At 46.5% G+C, this 21,105-nt stretch overlaps 2 protein-coding genes across 3 annotated transcripts in view; one reads left to right on the top strand and one right to left on the bottom strand.

Annotated features, from left to right (window-relative positions):
• Positions 1-2,942: 2,942 nt before the first annotated feature.
• cmss1 (cms1 ribosomal small subunit homolog) overlaps positions 2,943-21,105 on the top strand; it is a 46,642-nt gene continuing 28,479 nt past the window's right edge. For both annotated transcript variants that reach the window (XM_080536130.1, XM_080536129.1), the window contains exon 1: positions 2,943-3,039. In XM_080536130.1, the coding sequence (XP_080392256.1) occupies positions 2,991-3,039 (49 nt within the window). In that variant the 5' untranslated portion in view covers positions 2,943-2,990. The remainder of the gene's footprint in view (positions 3,040-21,105) is intronic.
• Positions 6,824-21,105, bottom strand: part of LOC308161854 (filamin A-interacting protein 1-like) — a gene marked incomplete at its 5' end in the record, with an annotated part of 30,998 nt that continues 16,716 nt past the window's right edge. The window contains 4 exons of the mRNA XM_080535931.1: positions 6,824-9,781; positions 18,525-18,703; positions 18,944-19,129; positions 20,081-20,304. Coding sequence (XP_080392057.1) covers positions 6,946-9,781; positions 18,525-18,703; positions 18,944-19,129; positions 20,081-20,304 — 3,425 coding nt within the window. The 3' untranslated portion in view covers positions 6,824-6,945. The remainder of the gene's footprint in view (positions 9,782-18,524; positions 18,704-18,943; positions 19,130-20,080; positions 20,305-21,105) is intronic.

Here is a 21,105-nt window from a genome sequence, read left to right as displayed (position 1 = left end):
ACAGTGCTGGAGACAGGACGCAGCCCTGCTGGGAGCCCGTGCTGGTGGACCTGGAGCTGGAAATGCTCTTCCCCAGCTTCACCCGCTGAGACCTGTCCGTCAGGAAGTCCGTGATCCACCTGCAGGTGGAGTCCGGCACCTGCAGCAGGGATAGCTGGTGCTCCAGGATGTGTGGGAGGATCGTGTTGAAGGCCGAGCTGAAGTCCACGAACAGGATCCTGGCGTAGTTGCCTGCAGTGTCTAGGTGTTCTAGTGCGTAGTGCAGAGCCATGTTCACGGCGTCCTCCGTAGCTTTCTATCCATGCTAAGGCAGATGGAGTGAAGGCACTATATGATATCACAAGAGGCTTCCTGTGGTTTTAACACAAACTGACGCATAAACTCTATCCATGCCACTGCTCTTGTGCCAAACAGGGATACTACCCGATTTACTCCGAAAGAAGTAGCTTTACTTGTTTCCCAGTGGCGTAGAGAGAGCAGGATTGTTCTTTTACGATTCAGACATTACAAGAAGCTGCGGATGTATTGTTCTGCCAAGCCAAACGTTGGCGGAGGGAATAACAAATACAGCAGATGCAGGTCTTTTCATTCCAGGGATGATGTTTAATTATATGTGAGGCTGCCATTTAACAACCATTGTCTTGCCTGATGTTGGCTGCACTCTGTGCAATGTGTTCACTTTGTCTTTCCTTTCTTTCTTGCGTTGTTTCTTTGTTTCTTTCCTCTTTCACGGGTAACACAGTAGAACCATTTTGACCCTGTATAATTTGCTCAGTAATCAGCCTGTTCTCTGGCTCGGTGGCAAAGCTTTAATCAAACGTCTTGCAGTCTCCCCGAGCCAGAAATGTGTTATTCCGACAGAAACACCAAAAAAAGCATGCAATTACTCCCAGAGGACCTATCCCCTCCATCCCTCCCTCCCTCCCACCCTCCATTCTCTCCTCTACCCCACAGCTGCAGAAAAAAGAGGGCACCATTCCAATCACGTCCTCCGTCTTTTTCTTTTCTTTTCCCCTTATTTTTCCTCTGTGTGCAAAACTAATGAGAGCGCCAAGCTCTACAATATTGACAGTGAGTGCTCTGTAATGTAAACTGCAGAGAAAGACACTCCAGGGAGCAGACTGTGGTTGCTCACCCTGAGGAAACGTGACCTCTCATGATGATGACGATGAAGATGATGATGATGATGATGATGACGATGACTAACGGGTGTGAGTATTGTACTCTGGTGTAATTGCATCTGTCATTTTTTTTTTAAAGGACAAAGTGGGATTTATGTATTATGACATGCCCTTGATGATTAATTAAATGTCAGTGTGAGATATTAGATAGACACTGCAGTGAATGAATAGACACTTCTACTTATTGTGGCTGTCCACCCCAGCAACTCCATCGTAAAGTTTGCAGACGACACCACCGTGGTGGGCTGCATCTCGGGGGGGACGAGGCGGCGTACAGGGATGAGGTGGAGCAGCTGGGCAAGCTGTGCAAGGTTAACAACCTGCTGCTGAACCAGTCAAAGACCCAGGAAATCATCGTGGACTTCAGGAGGAAAAAATCTGAGGTCCAGCCCCTGCTCGTCGATGGAGGGAGCGTGGAGAGAATCTCAACCCTCCGATTCCTGGGGGTGCACACACAGGATGACCTGTCCTGGAAGACCAACACAGCAGCCATCATCAAGAAGGCACAACAGCGGCTCTACTTCCTGAGAGTCCTCAGGAAAAACCACATCAGACAGGAGCTGCTTGTGACCTTCTACCGCTGCACAGTGGAGAGCATCCTCACCTACTGCATCTGCGTGTGGTTCTCCAGCTGCACAGCCGCAGAGAGGAATGCGCTACAGAGAGTCGTGAGATCGGCCCAGAAGATCACCGGCGCCCCCCTCCCCTCTCTGGAAGAGCTGTACAACACACGCTGCCTCAGGAAGGCCTCCAAGATCTCCAGAGACCCATCCCACCCTGGGAATGAACACTGTTCGGCTGCCCTCGGACAGGCGGTTCAGGACCATGTTCGCAAGGACAAATAGACTGAAGCTCAGCTTCTACCCCAGGGCCATTCAGGCCCTGAACACAGCAAAGACCTAGGTTCTAGGCCCTGGACAATCTAGACAATTTGATGGCAGCTACTAGATTGTAATCAAGTGCAATACTGAAACACAACTGTGAACATTTCAAACCTGCAAACTGCGACACTTTAAATGAATGTGCAATAACACTATGTGCAATATGACAACCCTCGGGTACATAAGGTTCAGAGATAGGAAATGTTAGAATAGGTATAGCATAGCATAGAGTACAGCACAGTGTTTTATTTGTATAGTATAGTGGATAGTGTACATAGCCTTTATTTATGTAAACCAGCTCTTTTCCCTTCTTGTTTTTAGTTTTTTTTCCTAGCACCAGGGGATTCCGTTGTATGGTACCTGTACTATATCAATGACAATAAAGACCATTCATTCATTCATTGACAGTTAAGGCCACCATAATGATGCTACTTTTTAACCAGCAAAACGTGCCTTAATTAACGATCTTAATTGTATGCACTTTGTTTCTTTTTCAAATGAGACTGTTAATGTTATTGTAAAAGCATAAAGATGATGTGGAAGAACATCAAAGATAGATGTCGGCCTAAAATGATCAAGCTTATCAAAATACTTCTCATCAATCCACGTGGTTAGTGTAGCCTACAAGTGCGCACTTCAGCGCACAGGGTGGAGGATTGCGACGCGTAATACTGCCAAGCTGCATTACATATCACAACGTTATGTTCGTGGTTCAGTACTCTATAAACCCGAACATGTGGTCACTGTTTATCCTTGTGAACTGGGCCAGTCGATGGATTTGGTTAGTTTTAAGTTTGAGCCAGAAACGTGAAAGACTGAACAATTAAAGCTATTTGTCAGTACTGTGTTTCCGATGTAAACCCGTTGACGAACTTATTTGCGATTGTGAACAGAGCCTCTCGAAGTCACAGCGGTAGTTTTTTTCAAGATGGGAGATGATCTGGGTGATGACTGGTGGACACGAGAAGGTAACTCAGGTAATTCTAAATGACCTAATGTTTAAATCTGCGGTACGTATCTGTGAATCATCATTTGTGCATGTTCCCTGTGCTTGTCACGAGTGACAGCTAGTCGCTACGATGGCATGTGTTTACTGTTTATGCCCATGCCATGGTTAGCTGGCTAGCAACATCTAGCTATATATATATGCTTTGACTTGATCGTTGAGCTGAAACGCGTTAGTATTTAAAGTAGCAGTCGTTACATGTTCACCCTGCCACATGGGAAACACACATGAGTGTTTATTTAATGTACGTAAAGTTCACGCATGGTCTGTTTTCTAGCAACATTTCAATCACACGTGGGGCACTGAAGGGGAATGTGGTTATTGGAATCGCGTTCTGAACATTTCCCCCTCACCCTTGGCCGTCTCTTCACTAGCCATTGGCTAACATCTGCTAAGCGCTTAGCCTTAGACTATATATTTATATGATTATAACACAAGGGTGACTGGGTTTCCACGAGTGTTATGCTGTAGTATGCAACATAACAGTTGTATTGGTCTGATAAGCCCAGTAGAGGGCAGTGCTGTGCTTCTGCGAATCACCTCATCCTCCCACGTCAAGTCCTGATGTGATGCCCTCTCAGAAGAAATCTCGAACAGAATTATGACCATTTACATTGCAAACCAAACAGCAGTAGCTCGTTGAAAATACATCCTTTATTTAATGCACAGTATTAAGCTGCATCTCAGCCAGGGAGTTGTTAAACATGTTTATCATATCACCTCCATCATCAACAGCTGTATGCAACAAGTGTATGCTCTGTGGTTTTTAAGAGGATTTCTAATACACTCTAATACACTTTAGTTCAGGTTTGATCCTGGTACAGCTCAGTGATTCCCGCAGAAATGAAATATACTTTGGGGGACCGACTCGGTGTCATCGTAACACTGCACTTCAGACAACCTACAACTGGTGATGGTGTCTAGGTCTTTAAGTGTTAAACAGCTGAGAGCAGTCACTGCTGTTTTTTGTGGTCTTCTTTCACACACACACACACACACACACACACACATCTTACCAAGTGTGTATGAACATCCTCACAAACCAACAACACGTTTTTTTTACTCACTGAGCACAAATTATACTTTGGGGGGAGCCATTATACTTTGGGGGCCCCCCAAAGTATTAACATGCTGTGGGAATCACTGCAGCTGTATGTTGTTTGTTTAGTGGGAATAGTTGACATTTTGGTGATGTATGGTGATTGAGTATGTTGTGCGGGTCAGCTTCTCGTTGTAGTGGTAGCGTTTTTCCTGTTGGGCACATTCTGACCAGCATTTCTTCCAGTTTGCATGGAGTTTGATGGATGTCCTTTGTTCGGTCCAGTGTTGGCACTGTTTGTCCCTCTCAGTGTGCCATAGCTTTTGGGTTTGGGGATCCTGGTGGGGCCAGGCTTCCGAAAGGCCTCCAGGGGAATCTGATTGGAGAAAACAGAAACCAGAAACATGTCTCACCTATAGTCAACAAAGAGGAAATTGTTATTGCTTCTGAAAAGGCACCCAAACTAGTCATTATTTTGATGTAAAGTCACACTTAACTGCCCTCTGTTAGGAATGAAAATAGAAAACCAAAAATAATATTTAATTACGGTAGTCACTGTCACATTTTTTCAGTGATTGACTTTGACAGTATGGAGGGGTGCAGAAGTGTTCTAGCTAGGTCTGACATCACCAACTGGCGCTACAGATGTAGACGCTTCATCACGTCCTGACAGCACCACGCTCAGTCAGATCAAAGAGACAGGCTGTCACTTCAGCCGCCATGAAGATTGAAGAATACCTGAGGAAGACGCTTCCTCCACAGCCCCAAGTCTGTAACACCCCCCTCACTTCACCTCAACCCAATTGGCCCCTTATCAATTGCAAATATTACTTTATGCTTTTCTCCTCATGGGGGCCTGATTGAGTAGACTATAGCCTCAATGGCCTAGCACTGAACCAATGGGTTTTTTAAAGGGAGGGCTGTGAATGAGCAGATGGTCACTGTTGAGATTGTGGTTTTAAGATGAATGTCATGGTTTCTCCATGTGTTGATGAATCGTGTGTGTGTGTGTGTGTGTGTGTGTGTGTGTGTGTGTGTGTGTGTGTGTGTGTCATGTCAGGGGAATGTCTCTGGGCCCACAAGTGTCTTGAGTATCAGTCATTTCTCCTTTCATATCCCCTCCTCACTCAGTGAGAGGGAAAGACCATTAATGAAGGAGATGGAGGGAAGGAGAGATCATAAAGAATTGCGGGACGGGTGAAGAAAGCAGAGAGAGACAGAGTGAGTGAGTCACAGAAGTACATGGGGGGACAGAGGATGGGATATAGGCCTAGAGATTGAGTGAGTGAGACTGATGGGAGGTTTTTTCTGTGACCAATGCTCTCTCCAAAGTCACACTCTGCGTGTTCCCATGGGGTCTCTCACTCTGTAATCTGCCCAAACGCCTAGACCTTGCCAAGTTGATGATGTCAGTGAGGAAAATGCTCCACGTTTGTCATTGTCTGTCTGCTGCGTTGGGTCACAGCCAGCATTGTTCCCGTGGGAGTCTCTTTAACTGCACCTTAACTTCCCCTGGCGTGTTCACATTGGCCATGATTAGATTCAGCATGTCAGTCCATGGATAATTCATGTGTTCAATTGTGTTTTTTTTGGGACAGCATTAGAAGTAGCCTAGGCTAGCTAAAGTGTGTTCTCTGTTATGACTAGGCCGAAGTGGTGTTCTCCAAGCTTTTTCACTTCCTGTGTGTGTGTGTGTGTGTGTGTGTGTGTGTGTGTGTGTGTGTGTGTGTGTGTGTGTGTGTGCGCGTGTGCGTGTGTGTGTGTGTGTCTTGCCATGTATAAAAAAGTCAGTTAGCAGTTGGTCTTACCTTTTACTGCAATGTTTGTTTGCTTTGCACATTGTTTGTTGTAGAAAGGTTTACCGAATGTATTGACTCAGTGCCTCGTTTTACACAGAGGAAACAACTGATCTTGGAGCACTTCTTTAAAAAATAAAAAAAGTTTTACCATGAATACGAATGAAAACCGTAGTCAGTTCCCACAGCCTGTCCCCCTTTGGTCTACATGGTACTTTTGATCTTAGCTGAGTTTTCCACTGTATCATTGAATACACTAACACACACACACACACACACACACACACACACACACACACACACACACACACACACACACACACACACACACACACACACACACACACTAATGGTTACTGGGTTCTGGTGTGGTGGAGATAGAAGAGTGATGACATCAGCCTATGAGTCTAACTGAGCCAAGTAAACACATGTTGGAATTTACTGCTGCTTTTTCTGTCCCATTAATCTTCACTCTGCCTCCAGTTGATGGTAAAATTATGTGTGTTAGGGGTTTCAGTGGGTACTGAAGATGGTGAATGTCATATATCATATCAAATCATATCCAATTTTCCAACATTTTGTTGTTCAGTGACAGGTTGAATGAGTAGATATGAGAAAATATAAATATTTTGAGATGCGGTAACCATTGCTATGAGGTAAGTAAGGCAATTCAAAATGCAGTTAGTGGCTAAATCGTCTAGCAAACCTTTGTTAGCAAAGGATGGATGAAATCAAATGGATGAAAACAAAGAAAATCAAACATTCCTTTTTTAATGGTTTAGAAAATAAATTGCAAACATTTTTTGTGAATGGTTTTGTAAATGGTTCAATGCACACATCATAATGTGGTAGGTTACATCAGTAGTCTGAGTGCATATTGTCTCAACTGCACACAATGGTCTGTACAACAAAACCCTCTTTGTTATGTCAGGTTGCTTTGGTCAATCAGAGAATGGCTTGGATTGATTCAATGTTCATTGGGATTCAGGGTTGGTTGTTAAAGACAATCAAGGAAACTAGGGGATTACATGGGCTGGGTGTTTCAATCATAAAGGCCACTTACTTTAATGTGTGAGGGTTGTGTGACTGGGGAGGTAGCTGGGGCTATTGTGATGCTACTGGTGATCTTGCTGGTGCCTTTTATATGGCAGCCATTGGTCAGTACTGGAGTCCTTGGCTCCACCCCAGGGGAGTCATACGGCCCACCGGGCTGGGTTGTACCATGGGTTATACCGTTCAGTGCGTGGACATAGGGGTTTCCCAGGTGGATATGGATCTTGTTGTCGTCTGTAGTGATGACACTTGGACCAGTGCTGTTGGACCTCTGGAGCTGCCATCCGTTCTGCCTCTCTGGACTCACCCGGAACACGGCTTGACCTATAACCTCAGTTGGCTCTGGTGACCCGGTGCTGACCATTACGATCTGGACAGGAGAGCTGGTGTGATCGGGTGTCGCTGACCCGAAGGAGTTGGGGGTTCCAACCCTGGAGACTGGGGTGATGAAGAGAGGGGAGAGGGCTCTATCTGGGCTGCAGAACCCCTCTGGTGGTGGTGAGCCCATCGTTTTTGCTGAAGAGGACAGGGCTGAGTTCTGGATGATGGTGATTCTTTGTTTCGGTGGGGTTCCACTGGTAGGGATGACGGCGGTGCTGGTATAGGATGTGGCGTTGTTGGCAGTGGGGCTGCTGATCTCCAGTTTAGCTGTGTTGAGTCCATGGTCTGGTGTTACCTTGATGTGTAACGGTTGCCCTGGTGTGTGTGTTAGCACTACGTCCCCTTTCTTCACAAGGTTACCATTTACCACCTTACCGTTAAGTGGATGTTGCTTATCCTTCCCATGGGCTGAAGGTATGCTGTATCGCCTCATGTTATTGTTTTGGTTGTTCAAGCTGTCTACATTGTTTAGTGAAGGTGAGATGCACTTCAGGACTAGGTCCTCGTTCTGATTTGGGTCTTCCTCGTCGATCTCCTCATTCAGTTTCCCATTGAGAACCAGCGGAGCCAGGCTTCTGTAGTCAGGGGGTAGGTTATCTTCGGGCTCTGTCTGCACTTCCTTGGTGGAGATGTGGAGATCTGAGAAGCGTCGTCCGTTCATACCTGGCATCAGGCTTTTGCTGAATCGTCTGTACCGTTCCAGCTCACGGGTTAATCCCTCCATCTCTCTGGCTAGCTCCCTGTTCCTGAGCTCCTGCTGGGTCAGCCGCCTCTGCAGAGTGGAATGGTCCATCTGAACCTGACAAATGGACTCGTCTGTCCCCATCAGCCTCTGGACCTTCTCCCTGAGAGCGGCCACGTCCCTGTTGAGGAGGTAACACTTAGCCTGCTCCTCCTGGAGACGTCCTAGAAGGAGATGCTCCTGGTTGGACTCCCTTTTCTCAGCCAGTTGGTACTTGGAGAGCTCTTTCCGGGAATCCTCCAGCTCTTCCATTAAAGCCCGGGCCCTCTCCTGCTCTTTGCAGCATCTCCTCTCCAGAGACTCGTAATCCACCTCGGCCCTCATCAGCTCGCCCTCCACCACTCCCTTCTGCATGAGTCTCTTCCTTAGGCTCTCCACCTCCTTGGTGAGCTCCCTGACTTTGTTGTCCTCCTGTTGGTAGCAGTGGTTTGTGTTTGCCGGTACAGGGCTCTTGATGTGCTTCTCTTGTTCTTTTTCTCTAAAGGATTCCCCCTCTTTGACCTCCAGGACCTCAAGCCTCTTCTTCATGGTGCTGACTGTGCTCTGCAGATGCCCGCTCTTCTCTTCCTCTGCCTTTAGCTTGCCCCAGAGCTCCTCCCTCTCCTTGGCTATGCTCTGAAGCTTTTTCTCCAGGTCCGCTTTAGACCGTAGTGCCCTCTGACTCTCCTCGATCAGTTTGTCATTGACCGCCAGCCCACTGTCTCGGACTGGCTGCTGTTTCCCATCCTTCGCCTGGAGTTTTTCTTCCATCTGTCTGAGCCTCTCAGCCATGGCCTTCCTGTCCTCCACCAGCACGACCGTCAGCGTCCGTAGTTTGGACAGGTCCTGTCTCAGTGCCCCCTCTGTCCTCTCCAGCTGGCTTTCAATGGCCTCCAGGTCCTTCACTCTCACACGGAGAGTGTCTAGCTCTCCAGACAGCTGTCTGGTGACACCCTTCTCCCTCTCCAGGCTGCCCTTCAGAGAACTGCACTCCTGTCTGCTCTTTCCCAGAACGTCCTCTAGTCTATCAAGCTCACTGATCCTGCCATTTAGCTTGTCCACCTCTGCTTTCAGACTGCGGCTCTGGCTGGACTCCCTCCCCAGCTTGCGGTCCAGGTCCCGGCATTGGTCACCCATACGGATCATCTCCTCATCCTTCCCCTCCATCTCCACCACTCTCCTTCTCAACTGCTCCACCTCTGACAGCAAGCTGGGGGTGGCCGATCCTCCTTCGCTTCCCTCCTCTCCACGGCTCACCCTGTCCCGCAGCTCCTGAAGTTCCTCCTCTGCCCTCCTGAGGGCACCCCTGGTGCCCTCTAGCTCGTCCAGCTGGCGGCTGAGGGTGACCAATCGCTGGCGGAGCTGCTGGTTGTGGATTTCCTCATTGGCCAGTTTGGCCGTCATGGCTTCCTGGTCACGGTGGAAGCGGGAAGACTGGTCTTTTAGTTCTGCCTCCAGGTTCAGGGATTTAAGCTCCTCCTCTTTTACCCTGGAGTGGGTGGAGTTTAGTTTCTGTTGGGCGTGGTCAGTGATGGTTGTTAGCTCTTGGACTCGTTGGCTCTGCTCAGTCAGCTGTTCAGTCAGATGCTGCTGTTCGTCGACAACCAGTAATGCAAAAGACTTGAGTTTGGTCAGCTCTTCCTTTAAAGCTGAGACTTCTCTCTTGCTCTCCTCCTTTCCTCTCTTTTGGTAGGCTTTCTCCTGGACAATCAGCAACTTAAGTCTGTGTAGAAAAAGAGAGACACACATATGGACATGATTATTCACACATAATGATTTGTTTTAACTTAATAAGATGTATCAAATGTAATAAATGATCACTTGAATTTATTGTCATATAAAAGAGGCAACTGCAATTACCAAATTGAAATATTGTTGTAGCCATTTGTAGTTGTTTCACAAACACACAAAGACAATAGCTGCCTTTTTATTTTTCTTTCATCTGAGGATAATGTTTTCCAGTGTAAAAAAAACTCCCCACATTCTGTGTGTGCTAGAGTCCACTGCTGACATGGTGAGCTAGCGTTCAGACAGGAAATATGTACCATGTCCATGATGGTGACATCGTTTCCTCCATGCTCCCTGGCCCTTTGTGCTCTTACCAGGAACATTCTTGTGTGTGTGTGTGTGTGTGTGTTTTTTTTTGTGTGTGTGTGTGTGTGTGTGTGTGTGTGTGTGTGTGTGCGCGCGCCCCCAACGTGTACGTGTTTCTCTCCTTAGCCCTGTCCCGCTGGCATTTGCAAGGATGTTATGACTGGCATCACAGATGGTGCTTTGGCAGGGAACAGTTGTTAATTAAGGGGTTCCTCTACCCCAGAGTACCTTCCCTACTGCACCCACCCTCCCCTCTGCCCCTGTACTACTACCCCCTTTCACTTACAGTCAGGAATTCCCCTTGTTCCATAGGCAATTATAGGCTGGCAACAGTCACCTAGCCCCATCACTCAGATTTCACCATACTCACCCTAGCACGCACACTGACACACATGCTCGTACACACATTTGTTATAGTCTTGTCTTGACATTGTTTGTATTAAAACTTGACAAATTGTGTTCCCACCAAAGCAGAGACCCATTCACTGGAACATAATGGAGACGTACAGCCTATTAAGGCTGCGTTTACAGGGTCTCTATAGCGTGCATGCAGATGGTTATTGAGGGTTTAACAAATGTTCAGTGATGTAACTACTTTCCGTCAGATTAATGAAAGGACTAGCTCTTTTGATTAATACACAGAGCAATTTAGTCGTTTATTTTCTCTGTAAATATTTATGTGGTTGTTTCATGAGTTTTCTCTGTGTGCTACACTTTTATATGCAACCGAAAATAATGAGCTTGATGACTTGTCATTACTCTATAGAGAATTGCTGTCCGCCTATGGGAGTCATTTACTCTCTCACATGTTTACCAATTGGTTTATTACTTGTTTGTTGCAGTAATTCTCTATTATGGCCAAAATTAAATGCGGTGTTGCAGATTAATTTAATTTGGATATTGTTGCATTTTAGTACAGTGAATGTTCTCAACTAATTTATCAGCCATGGTTTAGAATGACACAAAATGCATTCAGGCAATGTCAAAGAACAATTTAAGGAGAGTTTCGCAATCACTCGTCTTTCAACCTTTGAACACAAAGCCTAGTTAAGATGATAGGAAGCATCAGAGACATTGAGACAAGAAGTAGCCAAGTTGAAACTGTAAAATAGAGATAAAATGGAACATGGCATTAGAGAAGTTGAGACATTGTCTTGACAGTTCTAGAAACCATCGATCCCATGTATTAAAAACATATACCGGTATCATTTTTATTTTTAAATATTATTTATATGTTTTTTAGTTTAGCATAAACTTCCTTGATTAATCTAATTTGATCTTGTTTCAGGAAAGCTGACAATGCTTCTTATTGCTTTAGTCATCTTCGGGTTCTTGTATCAATATGAAGTGTAATATATATATATATATATATATATATATATATATATATATGTGTGTGTGTGTGTGTGTGTGTGTGTGTAATAACATTTAATATAAATCAACTCATCCCATCTCTCTATCAGAAGATGCTTACTGGAATTAGACAACAAGTTTCAGCCAGTCAAACATTCTCCCACACGCAAGATTCTACCCATTTCCTTTTTTCTGACCCAGTCTGGGTGTATTCCTACCTGTGCTGTGTGTTCTTAAAGCCTCAGATCAAACTCTGTCCTCTGTGCTCTCCCACCTCTCTGTCCCGCCGTTCTCAGCGTTGTGGACATTCCACCCGGAAAACCAAACATTATGAAGAAGTGCTCTCTCCGCATTCTGGCAGCCAACGGAGCTCTTCAGCCTATTACATCATCAGCAAGCCCTTATAAGGGACTGAATTTTGTGTGTGTGTGTGTGTGTGTGTGTGTGTGCGCGCGTTTGCGCATCTTGAAAGCATGAAGTGTCCCTCTTTGGGTATAGGTTTATTTGGAGAAGATGTGTGTTTGTAATCTTTCGAGTGTTTTGAGAACTGTGTGTGTGTGTGTGTGTGTACACATGTACTGGAGACCTGCCCGTTCCAGATGAGGTCATGGTGCAGCCATGCCAGAGAGGAGGCTGATGGGAAGGACAGAGGTGATGTACGAGTTGTCAGCAAGAGACAGTCTGAGACCCCACCATCCATCATAGTCCCATCACAATAAGAGTTACTTGGCCACAGTCAATGTTTTGCAGGATTATGTGTAAACGGGTTGACAATCCGCATCAGTTTTTAGTTTGGGTCTGATCATCACATTTAAGATGAACGTCCAAGGAACATTTTGTTCACGACCACTGCACCCTTTCATTGGTGAAGGTAACCAAGTAAAAGTGGTGCTCCTCTAGAGAGGTGTGTGTGTGTGTGTGTGTGTGTGTGTGTGTGTGTGTGTGTGTGTGTGTGTGTGTGTGTGAGACCAGTCATGTTTGTGTTGTAGCTGCTGTGCCTGAGGCCTGATAACCTGACTGAGAAGTGACATCATCATTGGCCTGCAAGTACATCCACATGTGTTCTTTCTCTCTCTCTCTCTCTCTCTCTCTCTCTCTCTCTCTCTCTCTCTCTCTCTCTCTCTCTCTCTCTCTCTCTCTCTCTCTCTCTCTCTCTCTCCTCTCCACTCAACTTTCTTTGCTCTCCACATGTCTCTGCTCAATGCCCCTCTTTATCTCCTAACCTCCACATCTATCTCTTTCGGTCATGACCCTTCCTATCTTTTTCTTTAATCCATCAGCTTCCCTCTGCATTTATATTTATCTGTGTGCTGCTGCCCCCCCCCCTCCTCTCTCTGATTGATGGGACAGATGCTCTGACTGAATCCTATAGTACAGGCCTAACCAGCGCCAGCTGGTCTGTATGAGAACAGTGAGTTTACTAACCCTCTGTGGCAGCTTACGCCACGTCTTCTCACACGAGCCATCACTTACTGTCACGACGCTTAGAGGTGGACCTCACTCACTTCCTCCACCTCCAGCTCCAGTCTCTCGTCTCACCTGGGCCTCACGGTCGGTTGGCTTTTAGAGGTCCCAGGTCCCCCCCCCCGTAGGTCACGATGCCGTGACTACAGCCCTGGCACCTGTGTGGCCGTCAGGAGTACTGGCGGTGGTGGTATACTATGGCTACATAGATTTGGAATTCTATTCCTATGCACGCGTACACTCTTGCGCGCATACACACTCGTACTGTACAAAGTGCAAACTCGGGGCTCTCTTTCTCACACACACACACACACACACACACACGCGCACACTCTTGGGTCTAATCTAAGACAAGCCTTTTCTCATGGGAATGGTTTCTTTGGAGGAGCAAAGCATTACTGCTGTAGCTGTACACTGGTCAGTCCCCCTCTACAGAGGAAATTGACTTTTTTTTCCTTCTTTTTTTTTCTTCCCCTCTGCAAAACCCTCAAGTCCCCAATTAAGGGTGAAATATGTCCCCTGTGAGATGCCGTCATCACGCAGGCATTTCCAAAACAGCCCAAAGACGCACAGTTCTCTGGAAACTTCACTATTAATAGACGTGACTGTTGGTGAGCGTGTTAGTCAACATGGCCGATGCCCATTCACACAGGAGGGAGAGGGAGTCGTTCATGGGATATCCATTAAACGTGGTCAAATCAGATTCATCAGCATGTGGCCCCAATGTTTGTCATCCAGACTATACCAACTTGTAGCCCTGATGCTACATGTAGCAGATTAACAAGAACGAAGGATCTAGGCTACTTTGAAGTCCCATTTTAAGATTGGGGGGTGGGGGGTGGGGGGGGGTTGAAGGTGGGTTGAGACTATGTACGTTAAGGAATTGAGTGAATACCAGTAGAAACGACAACCATATTTCAGCCAATTCCACAGACTCTAACCCCATACTACAGGTTCACAGACACTAACCCCATACTACAGGTTCACAGGGTCCTATTTCCCTTAAAGGAGGGGCCTCCCGCCCTGCTGCCTCTCCACAATTACACGCATGATTGGATCCCTCAAAAATGCACTTCCAGGAAAAGCCTCCAAACATGACAGCCATGTAATAGGCCTGCTCTATGAGAAGAGCTTTCTCTGTCTCCCACACTCTTCCTGAGGTATAATTTTGAGAGATTTTGAGAATTTCCTTTTAACCGCCGTTTGTTATGAGTCCACCAGTTGGCCAATGCTTTCATCCAGGGTCATACACAAGGCAGAGCATGGATGCAGGGAGCTGCTACATTAAGTTAAGCCTTACGTGGGTCCGCTACGCGAGCTTAATAAAGTCGTACACCAGTCATGAACCAAGAACCTATTCAATATGATGCCTTGCCTTCTAATTGTTCAGGCTTTCACAGTAACCTAATACGTTTTAATAAACCATAATTGAGTTTTAGCAAACAGATGTTCTCAGTGCTGGGACGCTACTCTGAAAATGTATTTACAGTAACTAAATTACCAATTACTTTACAAGGGAAGAAGTTGAACTACACTGAAGCTACCCTTGAGAGAAACTCGACAGAGAAACTACTTTGTCCAACACATGACAGTCAGTTACAGAAACATGACTAGTCTGTATGATAGAAACTGAACAACCAAAACGCTCAAGAAAGTGGGTGAGTTGGCGCAAAGTCGGAAGTCGGTTTAAATTTCAAATGGTTTGAATAATAAACTCCAAAATAAGTTCGGAAACGTTATTTCGGTCTATTAATCCTCCCCTTTAATAATACCAATTGGTATTGTATTTCATATCGTTGGAAAGCCTGATTAGTCACCCTTACAACGAGGTACAATTTGTAAGGATCATGCATTCGTGGAATGAGCAACACAGCTAACCGTGTGGGTAGCGGCCCAAAGAAATGTGCCAAAATCCCCTGCAATATTCTTCTGTCATCATTCAACTTGTCATCATTGTCATAATTGAAGGCAATCTCAATGCAGTCAGAAGAATATTGCAGGGGATTTTGGCAAAAGAATTTGGGCCGCTACCCACACGTTTAGCTGTGTTGCTCATTCCACGAATGCATGATCCTTACAACTTGTACCTCGTTGTAAAGGTGACTAATCAGAACCGATCCTAACTTTTTTTGAGGAGTTAAGTTAAATGACTATTTCTTGTTTTGCTTTGGGGAGGAAGATGTAGTGAGTAATTGCAGTAGCTCACTACACTACTAGATGGTAAAAAGGTAGTGAAGTACTGAAAACTCTACCGAGATTTGAATTTAGTTCAGTCTACTACTGAACTACAGCTAAATATAGTTAAACTAGCCTGAGTAGTGGAACTACTCCCCTGACACAGGCTGTAACATGGGGATGCTGCTGTCATATGCCCGACGTGTCCAATCCCTCTAGGTTCATGGATCCAGTGAATGTGCCCAAGGCGGCATTCAGACCATAGAAGAGTGTTGCCAGTGACGGATTTCTCTGGCAATTTATGCACGTCCCAGACACATTATTGGCCAAGCGGCCGGATGCACGAGCGTGTCGGCCGGATGGAGCAGCTGTCGGTTCCAAGTTTACACTGTGCTGTCCCTCGGGACGGATGAGGGAAAAGCGTTTCCTCTGTGCCGTGTTTAACCAGGCAGAGGCTTATGACTAGTGTATACTCCTCCATTCTCCCTCTCCTCGCTTGTCTTTCGCACCCTCTTTTATTTCTCTTTATTTCCCTTCACTCTAGCTTTTCCCTCTTCCTGCCTCTGTGTTTGACTTGGCTTCCCCTAGCAGAGTGATGATTTAAAAGGGGATCTTTTTGCATCTCTTCCTCTTTGGTTCTTTTTTTTTTGTTGCAGCGTGTGTGTGCGTGCGGATGCACGCTTTCGAGCGAACATGAAAGAGTCGAGGAGGTTTTGCGGGTGAGACTTTGGGATGAATGAGTGAGTCAAAGATCATGTGGATAGAAAAGAGGGAACACATTGATTCCATCGGTGTGTGTGTATGGTGCACATGTGTGTGTGGTTAACACTGAGGACCTGTCAGCTAAATGACAGGGTGTAGGAAACACACGCAGGCTCAAAGCTCGCTCTGATAGCTGAGGCTTGAACAGTCACTGCATTCTAATAGGCCTCTGTAATCACTCTGTGACATGCAATGATTAGGCTATTGTACTACATGCAATGACAGGATCTAGAGTTCATGATCACAGAACTTCTGATCTCTCTACTACACACACACACACACACACACACACACACACACACACACACTAGCCTGACAAATGACTGATCTGTGTCTCACGCTGTCATTCCTACATTATCTCACACTGTCTTGCGTACAAAATGTTGTTACGCTGACACTTTTATTGAAAAACATTCGAATTTCAGCAAATGCATTAATGTCTCAGTATATACTATACGGTCCCAGCGGGAGTTGAACTCACAACCTTAGCGTCGTTGGCGCCACGCTCTACCAACCGAGCCACAAAATTACAAGATGAGATCAGTTGCTGACGGAATTGGAGTTGGGTACTGTAGGCTAAGCGGATCACTTTACTCAGAGGTTGGATTAAGAGGGATGGAGGGATATGTGGAGAAAGAGGGAGAGCGATAAGGAAGTGGGAGAAGCATTCCTGACTCGGGTTTCAGATGATTATTTACGTAGGGGGGGAGGAGGAGGAGGAGGAGGAGGAGGAGGAGGGAGGAGGGAGGGAGAGAGAGAGGGGGACTGAGAGAGAGAATGAAGAAGAAGAACAGAGGGAATAATCTTCAGATATGTTTCTAACTTGTAATTTTTACGTAGCCTAATTTCCCTTGGGGATAATGTTTGTAATAGTCTTAGGAGAGATGTATCATGGCTCAGGCTCAGATGGTCTGTCATGCTCATGGGACTGAGTGTATCTTTGGATAGAGAAAGAGAAGATGAGTCATACTGTGAAGTGTGACATTCTAGCGGAAACGTGTGTGTGTGGACAGGAGATATTCTGTATCATTTTTAAGCCTCTTTACTTTTGAATCTGTGTGCCATTATTCTTACAGACACACACACCAAACACGTCCCATTGCATCAGTCTCCGTTCGTGATTCTGAGACGAAGTGTTTGACACCCTGTTGGTTACCAGCGGCTTCTGTAGATGAAAAGCTTCTCCGTGCAGTCGGGCTTGTCTTAGTGTTAACTTGGGGTAACCAGGAATGCGTGAGTAACTCTGTGTGAACGCTACGCTACAGACAGAACTAACACAGTGTCTGCTCATGTATTAATCACCCTAGATGTAGCGAGCAGCAGGAGGAGGCCTAGGCCTGTGTCTGCATGTGTTAGTAGCAGGGTTTCAATTGTCTGTTTGATGTGTTTTGACTGTTCTGCATTTACTGACTAGGCCACATTGTGTGTGTGTGCATGCGTGCGTGCGTGTGTTAGAGAATCTACTTGCCTGTCTGTCTCTCTCTTTAAAGCAATGCTTCACTACATTTACATCGTATAGTTGTCTTGCATTACAATTTGATGGTAAATGACCTCAAGACGTTTTTATGTGCATTTATCGCTTCTTTAGTAATTGAGGTGCAGCCTTTATTCGGCTCATTGAAGCCTTTATCAAGTCCATTCATTCAGTAACAGTATCTCAAACGACAAGGTCGCCTATGAATAACGAGTCTGTTTTACTATTTCGATAAGTCATTTTTAAACCGACTTTTTAAAAATGATATATATAAAAAAAAAAAAAAATGGAAAGTAGTTCCAATCCAATGGGTGAGTTCTCGCGTGCATGCTTGAGTGCATAGTACTCTCTGCTGTTGTGCTGCGGTAGGGTTTGAGCCAGCCTGTCAGACATGTTGTCTGCTCCCAGGGACGCTGTGCTCGGTGTGGGCCTACTCTCTCTACAGGCAGATTAGAGAGCCGAGGGGACGTGAGCTGGAACCACCATAGACCTCCGTGCCGAAACCCGGGTGATTCCTAAGTGTTTGACGTTTCCAATGGTGCGCAGATGCCATGAAGGGCAGAGCCAGGCAGGGTTTCCATGTTAGATTAGCCAAACTGCCTCCAGGGCCGATGCCGCATCTAATCAGGACACTGGTGTTTTGGCTCTTGACATGACCACAACTTGGTTTCACTCAGAAACACACAGCTCTGATCTCACTCCATACAACAGGGTTGGTCTTACCCATACGTTATAGTGTGTGTGTGTGTGTGTGTGTGTGTGTGTGAGTGTTTTACTGTGTGTGTGTGTGTGTTTGTACTGTGTGTGTGTTTGTACTGTGTGTGTAGTTTGTAGTGTGTGTGTGTGTGTGTACTGTGTGTCAGAGGGAGAGCACGCCGAGCCAAAGTGCCTGAACAGAGATGCGAGGTAATGGTCCGTGTCTGAGGGCAGCACTAGCTGTAAGTACAGGCCTGAGGTCAGAGACACACTCTAGCACAAACACAGAGTTGCCACACTCACTCAGCCGTGACAGGATTGGAGACCTGCCTGAACACCAAAAGAAATGTGAAGCCCCTGTGACATTATAGAGCCCTGAATAAGGCTTCTATGCACTTATATAACCCCCCTCCCACCACTACCCTCCGGCGGCTTTACGGTCACCCACCTCTCGCGGTCCTGCTCCAGTAGACTGGTGAGGTCGTCACTCTCCTGTATGAACGCCCTGTGGCTCCGCTCCTGGTCCTCCAGCCTGCAGAGGGCTCCGCTGTGGGAGCGCTCCACCTGCACCAGCTGGTCCATCATACGCCTGTAGGACTGCCTCTGGGTCTCCACCAGATGGTCCAGCTGATGGAGAGAGAGAGAGGGAGAGAGGGAGAGAGAGAGAATATCAATGAAAAGGAAGAAGGAGAAGATAACATTAACAGCTCTAAAGATATGTTGTGGTCGGTCTGTCCACCATTTAACTGAATAAACAACAGAAATGTCAACTTCTTTTAACTTCATCCTTCATGTACTGCAAGGATGATTTGATGCCTTAGTCAGAAGGTTGGCTCTAGGCTCATGTCATTGCTCGTGTCCTGTTACCTCAGCCATCGGCTGCTCATAGACGTCGTGCAGTTGGGCCTGCTCAGCCTCACAAGCCTGGGCCTGGACTGAGTCTCTCTGCAGGGTTCGAAGCACCTGTTGTGGCGTAACAAAGCCGTAATGGGACTCCAGCAGAGCCGAGTCCATCGTGTCTGCTTTCAGGACTGTTATCACCTCGTCTCTGGCCTGGTGTGATGGGGAGATGAAGGAGTTAAAAAGTGGAGAGTGAGAATATGGAGAGAGAACATTAACCTTGGCAAGCCTTCCATACCATGTGTCTGTGTGTCTGTGTCTGTGTCTGTGTCTGTGTGTGTGTCATGCTCTGCTACATAGCTATGTCTAGAAATCTTTTAGTCATGGTTTTAGTCACGGCCACAATGGACTCCTCTGTTAGGGAGACTGAATCATCACGTCTGAGATTGGAATCTTTAATTCCTATACTGTACATACGGCTCTAAACCCCACAGCCGCCCGGGACACAGCCTGGAGAAATGTACACACGCACCCAGTCAGACTCCCATGCACGTCTCCCGCTGACATCAACACGCGCATTTGTGTGGAGAGTCGCTGAGTTAGCCGGTTCAGATTACATTGCATCATCTTGGCTCACGGCGTCCGTTTGAGTCGTGGCCAGCTCTGTCGCCTTCCACTAGCGCAGAGAAACCTAGCTGTATCCAGACTAGATGGATAAAAATGTGTCTCTTATTTATTTAGAGACACGGTTTAGATAAACGGTACATGTGGGAAAACTAGGGTTAGGGTTAGACATGCCAGCATGTACCAAGTCGACGTTTTATGCTGCCATGTCCCCGGAAATGCCGACATAAACCGTTTTCACACACACCGTAACATATATATATATATATATATATATATATATAAAAGGAAAAAAATTATGCTATTTAGCTGACGCTTTTTATCCAAAGCGACTTACATTGCAGTGACAGTGAGTGCATACATTTGGCAGTATATATGGTCCCATCGGGAATCAAACCCACAACCTAAGTATTGTTAGCACTAGCTACCAACTGAGCCACAGAGGACCACAATGACACGGTGGACCGGCTTCGTTATAACTAATTATGAAATAAAATAATGAATAATGACTCCCGTATGTATCTGGTCAGTGGTCCTTACCTGCAGCTCCCCCTCCAATATGCTGAGCAGGAAGAGGAGGTCGTCCCTAGATAGGTCTTTGCCTCTCCCCATCTCTCCCCCCTCCCCTCCTCCACTGCCCCTCTGGGTGGACGCTGTGGGGGGGTAGAGGGGGCGGGGCTCAGAGCTCTGTCTCTCTGGACAACCCGTGCTCTGGGCGGCCATGTCGGGGATGGTGCTACAGGAATGCATCTCTTTGGATCCACCTGAGAGGAAAAGAAAGAAAGAGGGTGGGAGGAAGGTAGAGAGAGCAGGAACGAATTAGAAGGAGGGAGAGAGAGAGAGAGAGAGAGAGAGAGAGAGAGAGGGGGGGGAGAGAGAAGGAGAGAGAGAGAGATATGAATAAGGTATTGTACACACACTAGAAAGTGGCGCAGGAGGCGAATGAACAAGCGGAGCTAAAACGGTGAAGGACACCTCCCGTGTGACAACGTACAGCTTTAACGTAGCTAACAGAAACACGTCTCCAGTGACAACGTACAGCTAAGCAATTTAAAGCTGCTTTAACGTAGCTCACAGAAACACGCCACGGCCCCTTTTGCAATAAGGCAAGTTTGTTTGGCTGAGAGGGATGGCGCTAAGTCCTTTGCTTATGTTGTGGTGCTGATGTCATGGTGGTGTTATCTCATGGCTCCCCTCTGAGATCATTCACAGTCAGGTTCTGTCAGCCCCGCAGACCAGAGGATGAGGACATGGTGCCAGAGACCAGGCCTTTAATTACGGACCATATGAGGAGAGGAACTGTGTGTGTGTGTGTGTGTGGGGGGGGGGGGGGTGTGTGGTCCCCACTAGTAGCACACACCATAGTGTGTGTGTGTGTGTGTGTGTGTGTGTGTGTGTGTGTGTGGTCCCTACTAGTAGCACACACCATAGTGTGCTTGTGTGTGTGTATGTTGTCTAGCTGTTGACGTCAGCCAGTTACACCAAACAAGGCTTTCAACACCAAACAAGGCTTCAAATAGGACTTTCAAGTTAAACCAACGTTCTCTTTTTTTTTTCCGGTATCC

This window comes from Nansenia antarctica (genome assembly GCF_963989245.1).
Source record: "Nansenia antarctica genome assembly, chromosome: 7".
NCBI classification, from domain to species: domain Eukaryota; kingdom Metazoa; phylum Chordata; class Actinopteri; order Argentiniformes; family Microstomatidae; genus Nansenia; species Nansenia antarctica.
The sequence above is the reverse complement of the archived record's forward strand: the minus strand, read 5'-3'. Positions and strand labels throughout refer to the sequence as shown.